This window comes from Gallus gallus, chromosome 4 (genome assembly GCF_016699485.2).
Source record: "Gallus gallus isolate bGalGal1 chromosome 4, bGalGal1.mat.broiler.GRCg7b, whole genome shotgun sequence".
In the NCBI taxonomy this organism is placed as follows: Eukaryota; Metazoa; Chordata; class Aves; order Galliformes; family Phasianidae; genus Gallus; species Gallus gallus.
Genome location: NC_052535.1, coordinates 3,246,400 through 3,267,941, shown reverse-complemented (window position 1 = coordinate 3,267,941; position 21,542 = coordinate 3,246,400). Strand labels below are relative to the sequence as shown.

Genomic DNA, 21,542 nt, shown 5'->3' with positions numbered 1-21,542 from the left:
TTTCCAAGTGTGTGACCAAGTTTAATGACATTTTCTCTCTGAAACACTTGACCATCAATAACATTCCATAGGCTAGGGTGCCCAGAATGTTACTTCATAGGTGTTATATATGAATATTTACAAAGACTTCCAAAATTCAGTGGCACTAAACAAACAAGAACTTAAAACTTTAAGCTACAATGCTTAAAAAATGTAAACAGTTTATTTTACATAGTTGTAAAATATAAGAACTTTCTAATGCAGCTTAATTTTATCTGGAAGGTGAATGTAACCTGGTGCCCATGAACAAGGAATGAGAGAATTCTTTACACAAGTATTGTGCTCCAGTGTGCAAAAAATTATATATAAGAAAGGAATCTAAAGTCCACAACACTTAAAAGACAACAAAAAATTTCACGTCCTGAAGTTGAGAAATTTATAAAAACATTTACACATTGTTGCTGACCCATCAAAAAACTTGCATAACTTAAAACTCTGAACAACAGCTACTACAAATTCAAGATCTTTCTCAAATGGAATTTTGTGCAAAGATCAGACCGAATCATTCAGCATTTTTTCAGCCATTCCTCCATCTTCCCCACCCCCCACACCCAGTGGCCACAAGAGCCACCAAAATCTCCAACACATTTTCATCTTAGTGCATGTAACCAAAAGGCACACACAGATGTGAAGATGTTTTCGTGCAGAAACCTGTGCAGGTTCACAATGACATTGCAAAATACCTCTTTTCAGAAAGTTTAGAGCCTAATGTTTGGCAGCATTGTTCTTACACATTCCCTTCTATCCTACAAGCCAAAGTGTTAATTAGGTAGACACTGCTTTCCAAGAATCCAATATTTGAGTAGCCATAAAATAAAGATTTTAAAAATAAATCAGCCTGTAACATTATTATATTAGATACTCTGCTTCTGCCCGCATTATTTATGGAATTTTAATCCCACAGTACCATGGTTTTATACTGTCAGTTGCAAAACAATTAAGATACACATTTCTTTTTGTTAATGAAGACTTTGATTGCTCCAGTGAAGTCAGCCGATAAAAGCACTTCTGTGTGATCTGTCTTCAGTGCTCCTTAAGGAAAGAGAATAATCTGTTATTTATTAAAAATAAATCAAGCCCTCGCTAAAAGAATTGCTGACACTCCTCTTTCTCCAGCGCATTCTTATTATCTAATCATTTCTTCAAGATACATCTGCATTTCTAAGAAAGGGACTTTTGCATTCTATACAAGCTAGAGCTGTACCTCCTAACAGCTCAAGTTAACATGAACACTACCAAACACACAGGGCAACAACTACATCCCTGACTGTTCTGTGATTTTAACAGTGTAACAGCAGTCAAGCTGCCCAGAACATTCACACCCCTTACAAGGCTTCTTCTAAAGCCTCCCTCCCAAACTGAAAGTATTCTTCTCAGATTACGGTACCAAGCAGTCATCTTAAACACCTACCAGAGGGAATGGTATCTGCTGTTTCAGAATCTTCTCCTTTACTTTCAGCTTCTTGCTTATCAGAAGTTTCCAGTGACACCATCAAGCCAGGATTGGGAGCAAAAATCGCAGAGGTGACCACTGCATTGTGTGCTTCAGAAAGACAATCCAATTGTGATTACCTTGTTTCAAGGGATTGTTCATTTTACAAGAACAGCAGGCATACATTTTAGTAAACATCCAAGAACACCAGTGTTAGCTGCACCAAGTAAACTCATAATTCAAGGAACAATTATCATTGTTTTACAATGTTGAGGATCTCTGAAGCTCCTGTAAGTGCCCCAAACTAATCGGCAAGAGCTTCAGAGCACATTCAATATAAACACTGTCCTGCATTTCCCAAAAAACCCTGTGTACTGAGCGCTGATGAGGCTGGATAAATAGAAGAGTTGCTCTTTTTCTTTCATTATGTGACAAAAAAAGCAAACAAATGCTTGCATTTGTTTTCTAAGTCACTTTTCCATAAGGGACGTAAGAGTTGATAAGTGTTTTGATTACATACTTACACAACTCAACTCTGCCAGTGAAACATGACATTCATTCAGAATCTAACTGAAGCTGGAAAAGCTCCAAGCCACATCATCTCTTGCCATCCCAATCATGCATCCTAATTGCATGCAGTCTCTCAAGGACCAGGTTTTTGAGTCCACTTAAGAACCCAAAAATTACAATGCACCTTGCTTTTAAATGTAAATATTTGTTCGAACTAAATGAACAGTACTGCTCAGAAAAATATTTGTCTTCCAGTTTTTAATTTTTTGAAATCTCGTATAAAAAAATTGACTTTTTACCTTTAATGCCTTCCCAGAAGTCATTACGGTCTCTTCGTACAGATGTAAACTTGCTCAAGTCATGGTAGGTACTCCAAATATAAACATACTTATCTTCTGAACCGCTTACAATGTACGTAAAGTCATGGCTTAGGATAGAAAGAAGGAAAAACATTACTTCTACTGGATGCTCAAGTAAGCATTACAATGGCTCTTCAGATGACTTGCAGCTTCACAGGTGCAGTCAGACTAAGTTCACAATTTATAGAATCTTATCATAGAATTACAGTCTTCAGTTACTTTTGTATTCTGAGCTAAGACATTTCAGAGGCTCAGATTTGTACCAAGGTATACAGATTATTCAAACAAAAGCCTCTGTACTTCATCCATGGTACTGCCAAAGTTCAGCTACTGCCTTGCCATAATACTGTCTTACCTAAAGCTGGCTTTGATTTGGCTGCTGCTGTTGACGTAACCTTTGTATTTCATAGATAAAGACAGATCTCTTAGGTCATACAATCTAATTCTGGAATCATTAGATGTCACCAGTATCTAGAAAGAAATGAAATAAAAATTAGAAGTGGAAACGATTAGCATGTCCAAGAAGGAGCAACAGTGTTCATGCTCCATCTTTCAACACAAGACTCGAGAGCAAAGCTAAGCAAAAGGACTTGATTCTGAAGAACAGGGTACACTGTTTTGAATATCTGCCTTGAGCTTTCAGCCTTTTTTCAGCTTCTGTATGAATCACAGAATGGCTTGGGTTGGAAAGGACCTCAAGGATCACGAAGCTCCAACTCCCTTGCCACAGGCAGGACCGCCAACCTCCACATTTAATACTAGACCAGGCTGCCCAGGGCCCCATCCAGCTGAGCTTCAACACCTCCAGGGTGAAGAATGAAGAATGTTTCCAAATTTAATATTCATTTGGAGACATTAGTTATGCCGAAGAATTTTCCATGAAAGCCATTTAATCTATAAACGTTTTCTCAGCTTTACATTAATCAGAGCAGAATATCACTAAATATATTTTACCACTAGTCAGTATTCTGCAATGTAAAACAGGCAAGAGCAGTTTCATTTTAGGAGTGTAAAAATCCTGATTTAAGTTGGTTATGGCAAACAAAGCTTAGCTAAGCAATCAAAAACTTAATGAGCATTAGATATAAATGCAAGATTCCAATACTGAGTCAAGCTTTTACTGAAAGATGGTACCTTATTTTCCCCAGGCAAGGGTTCAATGCCAGTAATTTTTCTTCCAACTCTATTTCGGCCTCTGGTAGAACGCACGTGTATTTGAGTATGGTACTTCAAGTGCTGAAAAGAAATTAAAATTTATGCTTATTTCAAATAATGTGGTAAAAGCTTCAGTTTAAAACTGCTTTGCTTCAGGTTCTAACAGCTTTTGTCTCTTGATACTTAAAGAACAAGTGTGACTTTTAAATCCGTTCATCGCTTAACATGAGAAAAATCTCAAAAACTTTCTTACCTCTGTGTCGTAGAAGATGCACCTTCCATCATATGTGCCTATTACTGCATATTTGCCATTCTGACAGAAGTTGGCAGCTGTAATCAGTTTTGTCTGCCCATCCACTTCATTCCATAATGCCACTTTTTTGTCAGGAATGTTCCAGAGTCTGAGTTTCCCATCCAGTGAACCACTTAAGAAGTACCTGTCATCCTGAGAGGACATACTGCATTAATCTCTGCTTGTGCTATAAGTATGCCTGGAAATACTTCCCTTAAAACCATCCCAGTTCATTTCCAAATTTCTTGGCAGAATCCCATAAATGTGTTGATTATGAAGTTTATGATGACCGAAAATACAGCATTTAAGTTACTGGCAAATAGAGTTTAATTTCTTAGAGATTTTTGACAAGATTACACATATGCAGTCTTCAGAACAAAGTACCTCGATGTGGAGCATTGCTCATTGTTACAACAATTACATTTTGTCTTCCAAGCACAAGCTGCAGAAATACTAACCCTGTCAGCTGAGTTATTCAAAACTAGGCCAGCTGTGATGTTGTTAGCCTACAGACAGTTCACTTTCCACCTTAACCCTAAAAGTGGTTAAACATGGGCACTCCTGGTGATGTTTAGTGAAGATGAAAACACTGTTCTGGAATATTATCCAGTGGGATATTTTTAAACCACACCGCCTATTATTCAACATGTTTTTAAAGTTATAAATAAAGGGGTAAGAATCTCTAATTCTGCCTCTAGAAGAAACAAGACAATTACACTTACCCTCGGATGGAAGGCTATAGCAGTGACAAAATCTATATGCTGGAAACAACAGAGACATTCTCTTCTTGATATGTGCCATAAACGGACAGTTTTGTCCATAGAAGAAGAAAGCAAGAAGTAATTCTGTGGAACAGGAGGATTCCATGGTTACTACTGGGCACAGAAGTAACGGAAAATATGGAAGCAATCCGATACCATGCATTTTTGCTTGAATTATAATGCTTTGTATAGCTTTCTAGCAACTACATAAAGCATCAGCCCAACAAAGCTCCCATGCTTGAACACTGATGGATATATTTACCAGTTTCACTAAATCATGTAACTTGCTGAGATGCTGCAATTTTCTTTAGCACGTTTCTAGAGCACTGACTGTAACTGTAATGCACTGTAGCACAAATGTGAACAGGCTCCCCACCCGCTGCTGCAAAGAAACTTGGGTGGGACTGCAGGGAAGATTTCTGAAGCTTCTTTAGACAACAGCATGCCATCAGGACTGCCCACACAGGCAAATACAAGAAAAACCCCATCTATTCACAGCACGTTTCAGGAAAGGCAACTCTTCAGAAATCAAGTTTCTTTTAATGTGGTATCCTACATGCAAACAGGTCTCATCAATTCCTCCCTTTCCACGAAATTCAACAACATTTTCTTCTTTCAGATAGAAACGTTTTATCCAAATTATCATTACTGAGTGGTGCTTTCCTTAAGCCCAGAACACCAAAGCTCAGTTACAAAACTCGTTCTGGAAGAATCTCAGTGGAAATGAGTACTTGGAAAAGCAGTTACAAGAAAATCAGTACAACAAGTTCCAGAGAAGCGGTGAGAGCCTCTCCTAAGATCCTTCAACCAGACTGCACTCCTAAACAAAATGGCAACAGTCTTCCAGTATGAAGAATTACCCAAATGAGCTTTGTGTGAAAGATTTTGATAGTTAAGAATGAGGCAGTTCTCTAGGTTCAATACATACTTCTCTTTGGTAGTTTTTCAGAATCTGTACACTTTGCATAAAAACAGTGAAGCATATAGAAGACAAGAAAAGCCATTAACACCACAACTCAGAAATTAAAAAAATAGCTCAGTGAAAATTCCTTTCCTCCAACTCTAAACATTTTAACTTACTTCAGCACCAAAAATCAAACATAATCATAATTGTATCACTAGCTTGTTTTTAAAAAACCTTAGAGAAATCTAAGAAGTTAGTTCCTTTTATTGCAGCTATTTCAGATGGAGTGATATTTCTGCAAACCCCTTCTCCTAAATTCAATGATTGTTTCACATTGTTCAGATATATAGTTCCAATGGCATTTGATATAAGAAAACAATGAAAACACAGGAGAACTGTGCAGCCTGTATTAAGGTGCCTTACTTTAGACCAGGAAAGATCAAGAAGATCTGCTGTATGCCCTTTGTATTTGCAAAACGGCCGCTGACGAAATGGGGCATTTTTATCATCCGGGTCTTCATCAACCCCACTGCAAATCTATCAGACAAAGGTACAGAAACATTAGAAAATGTTAGCTGGAAAAATTAAAAAAGCAAGCAGTTACTGCTTACATGAAGCATAGGGCCCATAACAATTTGAAGAACTCTTAAGTTATTAGTGCAGTGTTATTTTGTATAGACACAGTAACTTTAAAGCACAAATGGACTGTGAAACGTCGTCTTGAAATGCCAAAACCAAGCAGCTCCACACTGCCCATCAATACAGCTTTTATTCAATGGGATGAACTTGACAGCAATTTAAGCAAACGTTCAAAGATGATATTTTGGAATCAAGTACACCAAATTTGAAAAGTGTATTTCAATGTAGAAAATAAACCGAGTTAAAGCTTCAATGTTCTAATGCACGTCAAGAATGCTAACTTCCTAACAAAAGGGCTTTCAGCATAGACAGATGGCAAAACAAGAACCAGAATTTCCCATACAAAAGCTCACGTAAAAATAGACTTAAAACAACACCTCTGGTGTACATGGCATTCACTTACCTAAGGGTAAGGACAGATTCCCCCTCCCCACCAAAAGCATGCATTAAGTAATATTACTGCTAAAAATCTTCAATTAAAGCCCAGTTTTATCATTTGTTTCCTACACTACTGAAAACAGAAAAATCTTGAGCACATTGATTTTAACAGCAAGATTAGGAAAGTATCTGAACACTCTACAAGTAACAATATCTTAATACTTCTGGTCAGTACCATTCCATTTTATTCTCTACAGATGTGTAAACAACATCAGGCTTTACCAGCCTTCTGAGTATGCTATTGTGCAGCTTGGCCTTTCTCAGAAAAGAGAATATCAAGTTAGATGTTCACTGTAAGTAATGCTCTGAAGGCAAAACACTATGCCAGGAAATTCAGTAATGTTTTTTCTCCTTTAGTACCTCTTTCAGAAATCTACTCTGGGAGACAAGTTAATTGCAGAAGGCCACAGTGAAGCAATGCAGACTTCAAAATGTATTAAGTTTAGTGACTAGGTTTCTTGCTTGCTTCCCAGATATGTGGGATAACAGTATTTGACTGAAGAATATTGACAAAACATTTTGCATATGCCTCAAGCCAAGAACTATTTAAAATGTGTTTCAGTAAAACAACAATGAAGATCTTGCATTACAGAACAGTGCAACCACGTCCTCCTTTCTCAGTATCTAGTGTACATACCCCTGCATCAGTATCAGACTTCGAAGAATTGAGACTCTCTTGAGATGGGGAAGGTGAGACACGGCCTAAAACAAAAGCAGAAGCTCCATAATCAGCATTAAGCTCCTACATCATTAGAATTTCTAATGATTTAGAACTCTAGCAGTATATGGAAAGTTACCTTCTGTGTTGTATTTCATTCTCATATTATTGAAGTAGTCAAAAGCATTTTTTAAAACCCATATTCTCACTACATTGTCCTGTCCTGCAGATGCAAGTAATCGACCGCAGTGAGAGAATTTCATTGTCCAAACAGCACCCTGTACAAATAAAGAGATTGTGGATTAAGTTACGTAAAGCACCCTTTCCATACAAAAAATGCTCTTCTATAATGTCAATGAATATGATTCAGGACATACATAAAAACAAATTGCAGATTGAGGCACTGAAAGGTAACAGTTAAAACTGGTGAATAGTTTAACATGCTTGGCAAAAAGTTTGAAAGATAGAGCATACAGGGCAGAACACTGTAGAAGGGAGGATTTAAAGGGAGCTCAGTGCCACCACAGTGTTCTACATGAAACTGGTATGCTTACTAATGGTCAGCAAGGCAGAGCTGATGTGCAGAAGCAGCAAATATTTGTAGCTGTGCTTGAAGTTAGTTCAAGCTGTGGTATCATCTCACTTATTCTCCTTGGAGAAATCATGCTTGTTTACAACAATTCCAGCACCCTAAACGAGTACTATGTATATACATTAAATGAGGATTTTGCAAAGCTTGTGACAATTCTTTATCCAGTGCAAAGAGTCAACCAATAAGAACATAGTACCACGCAAGCAATATTCTGTCTTCTCCTTGCTATTTAATGAACAGATACTAGGTATTCGACCACACCAACCTAGCTCCCTTTTAAAGTGCTTTTGGGGAATTTTCCAGGTTTTAGAAGTCAACTATTGGCTTGCTAAAAACTAGCATAGATGCGTAGCCTTCAGGATTGGAAATGTTTGTTTTTGAGGACAGGTTTGAACTCTTCAGTCAAACTGACTGCTATATGCCATTATCCTCAGCCTAACTCTTTAAGATGAGGGACAGCTTCAATTGTTGTCATAGCTACTGTGAGCAAAAGTACCTGGGGAGTCAAATATGAGAATGAATGAATTTCAGATTTCTCACGTGAGCATGCAGTACTACAAACAGTGATGGATGGGAGGTTTGCTGCTCACCCTCTACAGTCACCTCTTTGGAAATATTACATTCCAGTCTCTTCCCTCCTTATCATTCCAGTTCACACATCCCATTAATCTCTCCCCAATTTGCCTGCAGAACTTACCCAGTATTTCTGTTCATTAATTATGTTTATATTTCTCACAGGCACATAAGTTCAGTTTCTGCCGACTGGGTCAAACTTGCTGCTCTGTGCTCACTGTGGATCACAGCCTATTTTTGGCTTACGTTTCTAGTTACCAAAATCAGGAAAACAAGTACCACACAAACTCTTTTGAGGAAAACTTCTGGAGAATCTCCCATGCCCAATTATGTGATTACCCTTTTCTTTTCCCTGAAACATTTGATCAAACCAGTCAAGTTTTCATTGCTTGCCAGAATATTAATTTTACAGAATGGAAGTGCCGTTCAAGAAGTATGACAGCTGTTTCTGAAGGTCACCACGTAGATAAAGTCTAAAAGTTGAAATTTAGGCTGAACAGATTCAACAAAACCACAGATGGAAAGGAAATCTAAGACATACCATATGCTCTCCACTGAGATCCTGAACAACTTTAATTTGTTCAAAATCATAAGGTCCCTTGAAGCCATGTGCTGCTTTGAACTTAACCGGTCTCGTATACGGCATCCCTTCATCATCACTGGAAGAAGGATCATCTTGATCTGTATGGAAGACTAAGAGGAATACAAATTCAGAGTGTTGCAGCACGCTTTCTACTAACAAGAATATGTGCCAATACCTTTCGGTAGCAGATCAGTCTTGAATTAGCAAATTTTGATAAACAGTTGTAAGATCTTAAAGCAAAAACGTGATTAGACTGGCCTACTTAAGTACTAGACACCTGTCTGGAAAACTGCTGAAACAAAGGGGCAACTCAGTTGTTTTCAGAAAAACTTCTACCAGAAGTTCTAGCTGTCTAAGGATAGAGCACCGATTGTCAGAAGGCCAAGTGACTTTATTAAAGCAATTCAGAAAATCCCAACTTCTAACTGTGCTGGAATAACTCTTCAAGAAAGATTGTTATGCTGTTAGAAAGCTTTTGAGACATGCAAGTAAAAACCATACTATTCAACTGGCTTAGCTAAAAGTTAACTCAACATCTGCTACAAAAGAAACCAGCCTCGTAACCTCAGAATGCCTACCAAGCTACAAACTTGAAGAAGCCAACTGTACTCTGGTAGCATACACCAGTATATGTCCCCTCAGCCAGCTTCGAATTTGAGAAGCCCAAGGATAAACAGATTTATTTGGTGGGTGGGGGGTAATGCACAGGAAATCACGTCACTGACCTTCATCTCGAACACTCTTGACTTTATTTACAGCACGTTCCCCATACTCTTCAGCAAGGTGCTTTGCTCGCTTTACAGATTTGCCAAGGAACTTTTTCAGCTGTGTCCTTAAAAAGCAAGGGCATTTATTCAACACAATAGTGACAAATTCTTATTTTTTATTATTATGAATCAGTCGCTCTGATTTGAAATACAGTATTGTTTTCCATTACTGTTTCTAAAAATAAGCATTTAATTTGCCAGCAGTCATGTAATCTTCAGTTTAACTGCAGAAAAATAGGCTTAGGTCATTTCAAATACCACTTAAATAACTTATTTGGATTTAAGAAGAGAAGTTTCAGCTTAAAACGAAACCTGACATTTATTTGTAGGGACATGAAACAGCATCTTACGTTTTCTGCTTTAACCTCCCTCCATCAGTATCTGTCTGCTGCGTCTGCATTTTGTCTTCATCATCAGACTGTGCTGCATCGTTACTAGGAAAGACAGAAGTTGTTGTTCAGTATAAAATCTTCACTATATCTTAACAGCGAAAAAACCAGTACAGTAGGACCAAGTGATAAAACAGATCTTTCATTTTTTAGGAATCTCGATAGTAAAACTGCATATACATCCCAGATGGCAAAGAGACAGTTCTATGGAAGTGAACTTTTAAATAACACAGAAATGCAAAAAAACCTCCTTATTTTTTAATGTATAATATGCATCTACCTAGGCCTTAGAAATAAGGCCAGCTTACAAGTTGACATAATTTCCTGATCATTAGAATGTAAAATTCAATTTAAAAAACAATAAACATTCAGTTTTAAAGATGAGAAAGGTCCAAAGCACTGAACAGAGCAGGAAAACCTCCCAGTAGTAGCTACAATGACCACAGGCACACACTGCAGTACTATCATCAGCTTTTGGTTAAATTAGAAAAATGCAATAAATTATTCTGTTGCCTCAATAAATAACCTAGTTTATATAGAATAGGGAATTAAACATGCAAATTAGAGACAGCTGGAGTGGGACTCTTGCACAAAGAGTCCTCTGCATGCAAAAATTATGAAAGAAACAATATTAGAAAGAGTTTAAAGCTATCATCATTCATACCTGACATATTCTTTAGTTCTCCTCATGATATGCAAAGTGAGAGGATTAATGCCTGTTGGCAACTTTTCTTCTGCCAAACTCAGGGGTATTTCTTCACCTGTGTCAAGGTTTTTTATCATTACACTTGCTAGAATTTCCTATGGAAAAAATACAGCGTGAAGTCAAGATGACTCAAATAGGCATCAAAAGCAAAACAGAAATCATGTGGTCTTACAGGTTATTTACAGTAGTGAGAGATCATGTTGTTCACTATATTCTACAAAGTTCAAGCTAATCTTGCTGTCAGCACCTTAGTGCAAATGTTACAGAGCACTACATACAGATAAACAATTACATGTCATCACAAGCTTTGATTTCATACCAGAAGTGCAGCTATATAAGCATCAGACATTACCTGATACATGCCATGCTAAGATCAAATATACATAAGAAAAATTATTCTGAAGCATCCTCCTTTCAGATATTTTAGCAGTATGCAAAGAATCTTTGCCTACTGATAAAGAATATTTAAACCTATCAAGCACTCCAGAAAAGGGTTTTCTTGGAACACAAACACACCAGTTGAGCAATAGTAAGCTGGCAACAGTTTGATAACATCACTAGGATAAACTGAAGTTATTAACCGAATAAATTACTTCTCAATATTAGGAAAGTCATTCTCTTACTGCTGACTTCTTCCTGTTTTCTGTGCAGGAAAAAATGATCAACTTGGCTAATGTTCCCTTAGACTAACCTTGCAATGTGTTTGCATAGCTACAGGCACAAATTCACAGCATCACAGATCCATTACAGATGATGCTTCGAAACATTACTACATGACTCAAGAACCACAAAGTCCTTACATGGACAAAGCCAGTATGCCATTCCTTCTATCTGAGCCTCTGGCCACAGCTTATAGCAGGTCAGAGGGCAAGAGCAAGGTATGAATACTACAATTAACTCAGCAGACTGGAAAAAGTACTTTTTTGTGCTATGCACAGCCCACTTTTATTAATACCTCATCTGTGAGTTCTCTTCCAGAATTAGATCTGGGTCTTTGTGGTCCCAGTACTTCATTTGTTGTTTGGCCATCAGCTGCTTTTCCATTTTCCTGAAATGTTGCAGACATAAGATACATAATCTCTACTGTAACAATGTAATGATAGAAAACGTTACTGTGATTCTCAGACTTGAAGCCATTTCCCAATACCTGTGCAGTGACTATTTTATCTCCGCTGGTTGCACTTGCCAAATCCAAAGAAGGCTGAGAATCCTTGGGCATGACCTCTGTCACTGCACTCGGAGTTAAAAGACCACCAGCTGTGAAATTTTCTCGAGGAACTGAAAAGAGATTCATATCAGTAAAAAGAGCATAATGAGCCACAGACAGGCTACAGGGATCACTGGAGTCCTGACATTATCTGACAACTTTCTGTTCATTAGTTTTACATCAACCACCACTAAATCTGTCCTAGCAACTACATATTTCATATATATATATAGCTGGAGGCATAAGTGTGATTTCACACTTGGCCTTCTTGAGTTTTACTAACAAATTGTTTTTCCTATTTTGGTTATTTTCCTGGTAACCCAGGATACTCATTTTCATGAGCCCTCAGCCTACACCTTGACTCATATTTCTAACCTAACAGAGATTACAGATACTTTATTTGAAGTCCTTTTTTTTTTTCCCCTTAGCTTCTGCATTGATATGGCCAATTCTCCTTGCTGCAGAAGTAGCTCGTTTGGTAAAATGTGTTAGTTTGCAAGAGAGTCCATGAATTAGAAGCATTTGTAATGCAGAAGGCTTTTTTTTTTTTCTTACACTGTAAGAAGTTGGAACTGTTAAAGCTTTTCTTTGCTTACAGGTCAACTAAACTGAAAATACAAGATCAAACACTTCTTCACTCAGAACATAAAAATAGCTGAAGCCAGCTAAATAAATTACTTGCCTTCTAAACCAGGTTTTTGTACTTCAAAATCTAGTTCACTCTTTTTTTTCCGGGGTGGTGGAGCGGGCCGTGCAGGCGGTGGTGGTCTCGGAGGAGGAACGTTTGTTGGAGGTGGTGGCCGTGCTGGAACAGGCTTCTTTGTGCTAGCAACTATATCAGGTTCCACAGTAAGTTGCCTTGGTGGTTTTGCTGGAGGCATTTCTTCTGTTGTAGGAAGGTCTTTGGTAGATAAATCTGAAGTCACTTGTTCTAAAGTATTTGCCTCTTTCTTGTCTGTTATGTCCTCGTCTTTTGGTGTTTCTTCTTGTGCTTCAGTTTCATCCTTTTTATGGTCAGTTGTATTTGTTACTTTTGTTAGTTTATCAGTTTCCTGTTCCTCAGAAGTAAATAAAGGCTTCCCAGATTCCAACTCAGCGTCCTCACACACACTCTGATGCACTGGTTCACTTGCATCTTCTTGTAACGAAGCTTTAGCTGCTAGTACTTCTGGAATATTATTAACGATACCTGCTGCAGCAATCCAAGCATTTGCATCTGAAGTTGGAACAGTCAGTCCTTTCCCTCTAGAGGCTAAAGAATCATCATCTAGTTGCTGTGCCTTCTGGCTTTCTTCTATAATACTGTCAATAATCTAAGGAAATAATTAAAAAGCCAACATTGTACTGTTAAACAGTAGGTGCTTCCGGGGAACACTTACCATCCAGTTTGTACAATAACCAGAAAAACTCTTCATTGAGGAGTTATTTTGTATACAAAACATATTTTGACTAAAAATTCTGGAGACCAGAACCTAGATGCAGGAATAGATGCATCTGAATGATGAAACAAAATGAATACTTTTCTTTCCTCTTTAATTTGAGACAGCTATTTCTGCATCAAAAGTTGGTCAGCTGTTTGAGATTTCACATACCACTACATAAGATCCTATACATTAAATAATTCCATACTAGCAAATCTTACATATGTTTTTAGAATACTTTTGCTTGATGTTTACCCTTTAGAGGAATATTCTGACTAACAGAAGTCACACATACTGTTAGTTTTTGGATGACAACTCCTTAGTGTTATTTCATATTTCCAGTGTAAGGATGGAAGCATAAAGCAGCATGACTAACCTCTTTTGAATCATCTTGCTTCATTTCTTGTACAAGGGTTTCATTTCCAGCTTTGTGCAGTTTGCTGTCCACATCCTACGAAAAAAGGCATAGGAAGACAGTAGTGAGAAGTTCTTGAGTAAGATTATGGACAGCTTGAACAAACTGAATTAAGCATAAAGGAAAATAACGCTGCCACATACTCATCCATTATGGAATAAGTGTCTATCTGGCAGACGTAATGCACAGTACACAAGATTATTTCACACTGGTACAAACAAAGTCAGTGTGAGCATTACTAAACAAAAGGCAATTCAACATTTGGTATTTCACCTTCTGCTTGCTTCTGTTGCAATGTACAGAAATCTGATGAAAGACTCCAAGACAAACATATCTTACTGGGAAAATCATGGATTTGATAAATGACCAAAGTTCTATGCCTTTAAGAGATTTCAGCCTCAACTGAAATAAAACTGAAGGTAGCATGAAGATTAGAGAAACATTCATGTTTAAGAATCTGGAGCAAAGAAAAGATACATAAACATATTTTGCTCTTCATCAGATTATGGGAAAGGATGCAAGAACTGTTTTATCACCATTTATCACAGAAACATTATTAGAAACAATCAGGTTAAGTCAGGCAGATCTATCATGTGGTCATAAGTATGCCTTTGTGGTTCTGATGCAGAGCCTTACCTTCAACTACAACAACTATGTCTAGCACTGTCTATTTTTGCTATCAGTCATCTTCACGTAGGTCCTTCTGAAATCTAAATTAACTGCAGCAGAACAAATGGAATTACAAAACAAGAACATTTTCAGAACATTTGGATGAAAAACTGCATGAGTATTCCAAATTTGGTATACTATTTAGTTTATATATGCATCATCAACACCACCAGGATATTACACTAGCGATGCAAAGTTAGTTTGCAATTTAATGTAGTTTAGTTTAGAAATGTACAAACAGCAACAACACTTTGGCATAGCCTGTTAAACAAGGATTAATTCAGTAAAAGTGGGTTTTCTGCCAAAATAATTTATTAAGTTCTTGTAATAATCTGAAACCTTGTGTAATAAAATAGTTAATTGATCATACTTATGGATAAGTAGCCCCAGAAACAACAGACACTGGGGTACATCAGGTACATGTATCTATACAGAGGCTTAACACAGAACTGAAAATATCCCAGCTCTGAGTGAAAGGATTCATCAATTGCTGAACAATCTTATGCTCAGGAAAGCAAGCAGTTGACACCACAGAGGTTACTGCTTTCACCAGAAGCCTACTTTAACCTCAGTTAGTACGGTCTATTGCACATCACATGCATCCTATTGACACGAAGTATTGACAACACTGCCTAAAGCAATGCCTGGAGGGAATCTGAGAAACCCCAGTGCTGGGAGGGACCTGTGAAGAACACGTAGTCCTTCTGACTAATAGAGCAGTATTTGTATTTGTCTCACAAAAAAGAGAAAAACTTTTCGTGACTGGCTCGAATTTACCAAATAAGCCAACACCTGTTCAGAAAGTTATGAAAAAACAAACATATCTTCACTGATTCCCTGAGCAGAGATACAGAATTACTGTTCTCCTCCTCCTCCCTACCATGCAGAGACAGCTGCAATTATTAAAATCTTATTCCTCTCTGTCCACTCCTCCTCCACCTGCCATACATCTTTTTCTGTTCTAAACAGACGTGCTATTTTTGTTTTATCACCAAACATTTATCTTCAAAGACACAACTTAAGAATTTAGGTGCAATCAGTGCCTACAGTAACCCATTACATTAATTTCTGATTTTGTTGACTTAATCTCACGCACCTGTTAAACTTTGGACTTCAGGAATCCTTCTTACCCACTCCAAGACAAACTATACCATTAGTCACACATTCAGAGAACTGATATGGTATCAGGCAGAGGGAGAACAGTGTTTCAGCTTCAGAAACAGTGACTTAGGAAGATGCTTACAAAAAGAGAGAGCTGTAAGCACCGTGTAAAACTTGATAATGAAAATCCTCTACATTACAGCCAACAAGACGTTCAGGTTAGTTTGGCTGTGCTGAGCTTAGTCCAAATGATAGCTACATTTCTTGAAAGGTTTATCGTTAAAGGGATGTTACACATTTAAAGTATTAAGTAGAACACAAAGTAATAGATGTCTGCTCCACAAGAGATGCCATAGGAGCTGGTATCGCTGTAAAAACAAGACTGATTCACTGGGAGCTGAAGAGAGGAAGGTATCACTACTTCCTAAAAGTGCTGACAAACGTAGCATTCCATTTGTCAGGACAAAATATTGAGCTTTCTTTACTCCATCTAAGTATTGCACAAGTATCACTGCTGGCTCTTAGGAGACAAGAAAATCAGTGATATTTGTACAACATTCGACTCCTTATCTATTTAACAGGTGTCACATTCAGCTGCGCTGCCTCTGTGCACAGATGCAGCACAGCAATTACTTGTGTAGGAAGTGGCAATGCCATCTCCATCAGCTAAATATAGTGTTGTATTTTCACGTCACCCGAAGTACACACACAGATTTTACTTATTTTGAAGGCTGAAGGGAGTAAAGTCAGTACTTCAGATTAATCAGGACCCAAAAAACCAAGTCCCATGGAAACATGCTTCCTATTCACAAATCACCTGAAAGAGGATAGCTGTCTAGCAGCCAAGTACAGCTCCATTCATTTGCAAATTTAATTTTTAGAATAAAATTAGCTTCAAGACATGCTAACATTCCCTAAAAGTAATGCTGGAACGTCAAGAGATGCAAGCATAACATTTGCACCCTACAGCAAGGAAAACCTACCATTTCTCAAGGAGACATTAGGACTGCCACAGCACACCCACATTAAGGTAGAAATGTTTACATCTGATTGATTTTAAGAAACTCACCTTCAATACAAAGGATCCAATTTTTGATGGTGACCTGTTAGAAAGAGAAGACAGACTTAGACAGAGCTCCAGGAAAAAAATCTCAACAGTAAGCTTCGTATTAAACAGTTTCTAATGGTCTTCCTTATACAATGAGGTATACTTAATGATTCAGACAAGCAGTGAATATTTCTGACACACTGCTCCTTTATACAGAACACTCCAAAGAGAGTTAAGTGCCCTACTGTCTAAGGCACACAAACCCACTGGAGACTCTCTAATCTCTGACAGTTCCTCAGCTCCAGCTTCTAGAAACCATATTCCTGTCATCCTTTTCTAATGTACTGATGTTACCCCAAGCACACGCTTAAAACCATTTCCCATTACAGGTAACACATACTCTGATACAGTCAGGTTGCATTAGCATCTACTTGGACACAACCTCTCATTTCACAAATTACACAAAAGATCGAGGTATCTTTGGGGAATGGCATCATGTAATTACTTCTCTTCAGGTCACCATGCAGTCCTATTGGTGAACTGTCAACTTTTACTACATCCCAAACTCACAGTCTCAGTCAGATTCTCAGAATGCTGTTAGATATTCAAACACCGAGTCTTATTTTGATGACAAGATTGTACAGTTTCCTCTCATAACACTTGCCAGCTACCAGCACGCTCCCTTCTGCTGCAGGCAGATCATTCCCTCACTAGTAACACACAGTGTGAGGTTCAGACAATGCAGCTGCCCTTCCCAAATTCCTCAACTCATAAATACTTAGCTTTGTGGAAAATCTGCGCTCAAAGAAGCATCCCACTCTGGTGCTTTACTGACACAACAGAGAAGAGCACAAAAACTTAGTTTTGTTTTCACATAGGATTGCTCAGTAGATGATGGGACTACATATTTGTAACATGATGGAAAGCACAGCAATGACAGCAGAGCAGCAACATCCCAGGCTGCAGCAAATGAGGATTTGCTCAGATGCAACAGCTGCAGGCACAGAAACAAAGAAAAGAAGGTGTTTACCTTCAGAAAGCCTCAGGCATGCAGGGATCTCCAGCAAGATACCCTCACCTCCACTGCCAACCCTTCCATGAGGGCTGGGAAGGGGTGGATCCTGGCTTCACCCCTTCTGATCACTCAGGTACATTACATACACCTGAACTCCCATGGGCTGGCCCTGCCTTCCACCAGGTGCTCCACCACTGCTTCAAGCAGTGACTTAGCATTTCCACTACAATATTTTATAATAGATTTTGCAGATTACATTTCAAGTAAAATGCTTCTAAATTCAGTATCCTTATGTGACACCACCGGTAACATCAGTTTAGCAAAGAGAGGAGTTAAAAGTTACCAACAAAGATTGGGCAACAGTGGAAGAAAATCCCTATTTCACCTGCACAAACACAGCACAGGTCTGATTAACAGAAATGCCAAGTAAACACTTTGAGAAGATCTTTGTATTTATTCAGCTGCAGAACTCATCCCAATACTGACCAGCCTCAAGGAGGCCACTCTCCCACTAGTAGCTCTAGTGCAGTACCCACTCAAACTATAGTATTTAGCAATTCTTTGTACAGAGTAGGTGAACTGTGGTTTTTTTCCATAAGAAATGAAGTGAGTCATGTACCTGCATCCAAACAAGTCTGCCTTACTTCATGTTCTCCCCCAACTGACTCCCATGGCAGTTAAGGATATGGTGCTTTCCTTGAGATAGGGATCTGATCATTGGTAGTTACTGACTTAAGAGTGGGAACTGGGAGCTTCCATACGACTTGAAAATTCCACTCTCACACATCACAGCAGTAATGAGTAAAACAACCAAAGAGCAAAGTCACCACTTCAGAATCTCTATATGAGCAATTACTAAACTTCCCCATGCAGAGCAGTGGGGAGGAAACTATAAAACACTCCCTTTTAATGAGGGCAAATCTATCTGCACTACTTTGCAAAACGCTGTTTATAGTATATGCTGAAAAAATATATATTATGTGTTTTTGCTGATCATCAGAACATGAATGTGTAAGGAAATAACTCAAAATGCAAATGGTAACACACACTTTTCAGTTGCCCTTCCTCTCACAAGGCTTTCACTACTGTGTAGGTCCCAACTCAGTGCCATTACACACATATAGGTGTCAGAACTGCAATCTACAAGCCTGCTTCCAACAAGCATCCAATATAAATGTGACATTAGCTCTCAGGAAATCGCAAAGCTTACTTAGTGAAAATACTCTCTCTATGTTGTTAGTATAGATTGAATATCAGACTGAATGACAGATTCAGCAATCTGTATTGCAAACTAAGCCCTCTGAGATCACCTCCTTACTTGATGCCATCAATCTGAGCCAATGATGTACACTTACAGGTTACAGAAGAGCAACAGGAAACCAAAAAGAACTTCAGTTTTAATTTCTTTTAAGTTATTCCATAGCAAGCCCTGCTCAATAAAGGTGGGGGAAACCTGCAATTCTGTACAGGCAGCATTATTTGTAGCAAATAAAAGGTAAGATATAGAGCTGGGACAGATTTAATGGCTCGCTTCTACCAAAAGATGGATATTCCCTGCTTCCCACGTCTGCTTTTAGCCACAAATCCCTCACCTTCATCCTATCCTGTCTCCATCCTCTCAGGCTGCAGCTGTTTTAACTTACTGAAGAGGTTTTGCTGTTCCTTGTTTTCAGCTGCTTTCAGTTTCCGAGTTAAAACAGCTGAGAAGGGTTTGGTGATCACTAGCACCTGGACAAGGTAAGAAGCTGGAGCTTACCCACATTTCTGTAACAGCATGCTGTTAACTTATCTTACTACATCTTGCAGGACTGTGTGCCAAGACATGTTTTTCACCTGGCTACATAAAAAGTTAAGTAAAGCTTTGCTATGTGTGACAATGCAAGTCCAGTCCTTCCCTTGTTCAAGGCACCCAGGGGCCACAGACAGATTAAAACAAACTCTTGGTCAATTATTAAAGCTGGGTCCCACAACCCATATCTCATTGCTCTTCAAAGGAAGCTACGTGGCACCTCATCCTGCAAGGTGAAACCGTGGAGAGGTTTGGTTCAGACTGCGTGAAAAACCAGAGCTGATACAACCCACTGAGCGCAAAACCAGATAGATATTTACCATCTAAAAAGAGGGAACGTGTTTGGCTAATGGCAACAACACACCGAGCTGGCTTTGAGCTAACAGGTGCAGGAAGCTGGGCTATAAAACGCTGTTCAGAACTCACTGCACAGAACCATACCCTCGTACTTAACATCCAGGCAACGTCATTAAAAACCAATGACAGAGTGCACCTGAAGTTGTTTAACACACAGCAACAGCGAGCCCGGTGCTGAAGAAGCCCGCTCGGCTCGCTGTGCACCAGCAAAATCCCATCTTTCCGTCACGAAAGGGGGATTTACGCTACCAGCCCGGGTCGCACCGCCGCACGTCCTTCCCAAGACCCGCGTCCTGCCCGCCCGAGGAGGGCTCACCTCACCCCGGCGGGATAACGGCGATGCCAGCCCGTCCAGCCGCCCCATCTCCCCCCACCCACGCACCGCACTGCCCCAACACCCGCTGCGTGAGGACGAGAGGATGCAGGGCGGGGCCCTCTCAGCTCCCCGGGAGCTCCGGGACGGCGGGGGCGGCCGCCTCCCCCAGGGCCGCTCCGAGGGAGGGGAGGGGAGGGGAGGGCAGGGCAGGGCAGGGCGGCGGCCGCACGAGACTCACGGCGCGGGGGAGGCGGCCGCCAGGTGCACGTCTTCGGGAGCGTCGTAGAACTCCTCGGTGTCGCTGTCGGAGGCCATGGCGGGGCCGGGCCGGGCCGCACCGCGCTGGGCCGAGCAGCCGGCAGCACAACGCTGCGGGGCCGCGGCCACGTCCGGGCAGGACGGGACGGGCAGGCGGGGGCCGAGCAGCTCTCGCGAGAGCGAAAGCGGAACCGCCCCTCGCCGGGCGGAAGTGAGGGAGAGGAGCGGAAGCCGCGTGACGGCAGACGCCCTCTTGAGGAGCTGCTGTGGGCGGAGCCCTGCGCCCATACGATGCTGTGGGAGTCTGCCCTAAGTCGACCGTCCTGCTGGCCTCCATCCAGGCCCACATCTATAACCGCCACCCAGAGGCAGGAGACACGTATACCTGTGTGTGGTTGTCCCTGAGCTCCCGCGTCCCACAGGGTCTCACCGATGTCCTTTCAGTGTTCGTTGTGCTGCTGCAAAAGCAACACTCCCTGCTCCTGTTAGGTGATGTGCAGAGGGAGGTTGATGAATGAGGTGCAATTAGTGGGCGCTGTTGTTAATTGCTGCCCAAGCACCCACTTAATGGGGGCAAGAAAACAAGTTGGGAAAAGAGCAAGGGGAAATTCAGAGTGTTTCCTGACCATAATGGAGCCAGAATGGAGGTAACAGTGAGTGAGAAACAGAAGACAGAGAGTTCAGGTATTCTGTTAGATGAACTGCTGTGACTTTTCAAATTGTAATGAACGTCTGAAATCTGTAGTAGGAATTAAATTATGTGGTTCCTTATTTGCTTTGCCTTGCGTTTTCCTTCCCGTAAATTTTCATCTGGTCATTTTGGTGCTTCCATCAGATTATGAATGATCAGGCAGTAATAACTCACGGAGGAAAGAGACTTCCTTTGAAATCTGGAATGCTTTTTCTTTTAATATCTGCACAGCAATAAGTACGTGTTTCTGAGCCAAAGCAGCACTGCCACCTGAGCACAGCTTTGTGGAAGGTCACTCTGTGGCACAGCTGCTGTCAGAATCTGTGGAAATAAAATGTTGAGCCCGATGAACTGTTGAGCTAGCATAAAACTGGCAAGGACTTCATATGTTGGAGATAGCCACTGTTGTCAGAGTGGTTGATGCTGAGGTGGGTATGCACACACACACGTGGGCCCTT

General features: G+C 40.0%; 1 protein-coding gene across 3 annotated transcripts; it reads right to left on the bottom strand.

Annotated features, from left to right (window-relative positions):
- On the bottom strand, nucleotides 1-20,555 carry WDR44 (WD repeat domain 44). 3 transcript variants are annotated; one of them, XM_046940001.1, is made up of 21 exons: nucleotides 20,374-20,555; nucleotides 16,680-16,713; nucleotides 14,477-14,559; nucleotides 13,802-13,876; nucleotides 12,687-13,317; nucleotides 11,945-12,075; nucleotides 11,753-11,845; nucleotides 10,756-10,892; nucleotides 10,053-10,136; nucleotides 9,661-9,767; nucleotides 8,894-9,045; nucleotides 7,327-7,465; nucleotides 7,167-7,231; nucleotides 5,876-5,989; nucleotides 4,510-4,632; nucleotides 3,749-3,940; nucleotides 3,475-3,576; nucleotides 2,696-2,811; nucleotides 2,281-2,408; nucleotides 1,451-1,582; nucleotides 1-1,071 (listed from the first exon to the last, which is right to left on the bottom strand). In XM_046940001.1, exons 4-21 carry the CDS (start codon nucleotides 13,823-13,825, stop codon nucleotides 977-979), a joined length of 2,565 nt encoding a protein of 854 aa, XP_046795957.1. In that variant the 5' UTR covers nucleotides 13,826-13,876; nucleotides 14,477-14,559; nucleotides 16,680-16,713; nucleotides 20,374-20,555; the 3' UTR covers nucleotides 1-976. The 3 variants fall into 3 exon arrangements, with proteins under 3 accessions (XP_046795957.1, XP_046795958.1, NP_001012902.3); XM_046940002.1 differs by lacking the exon at nucleotides 20,374-20,555 and adding an exon at nucleotides 20,136-20,320; NM_001012884.3 differs by lacking the exon at nucleotides 14,477-14,559.
- Nucleotides 20,556-21,542: the final 987 nt, after the last annotated feature.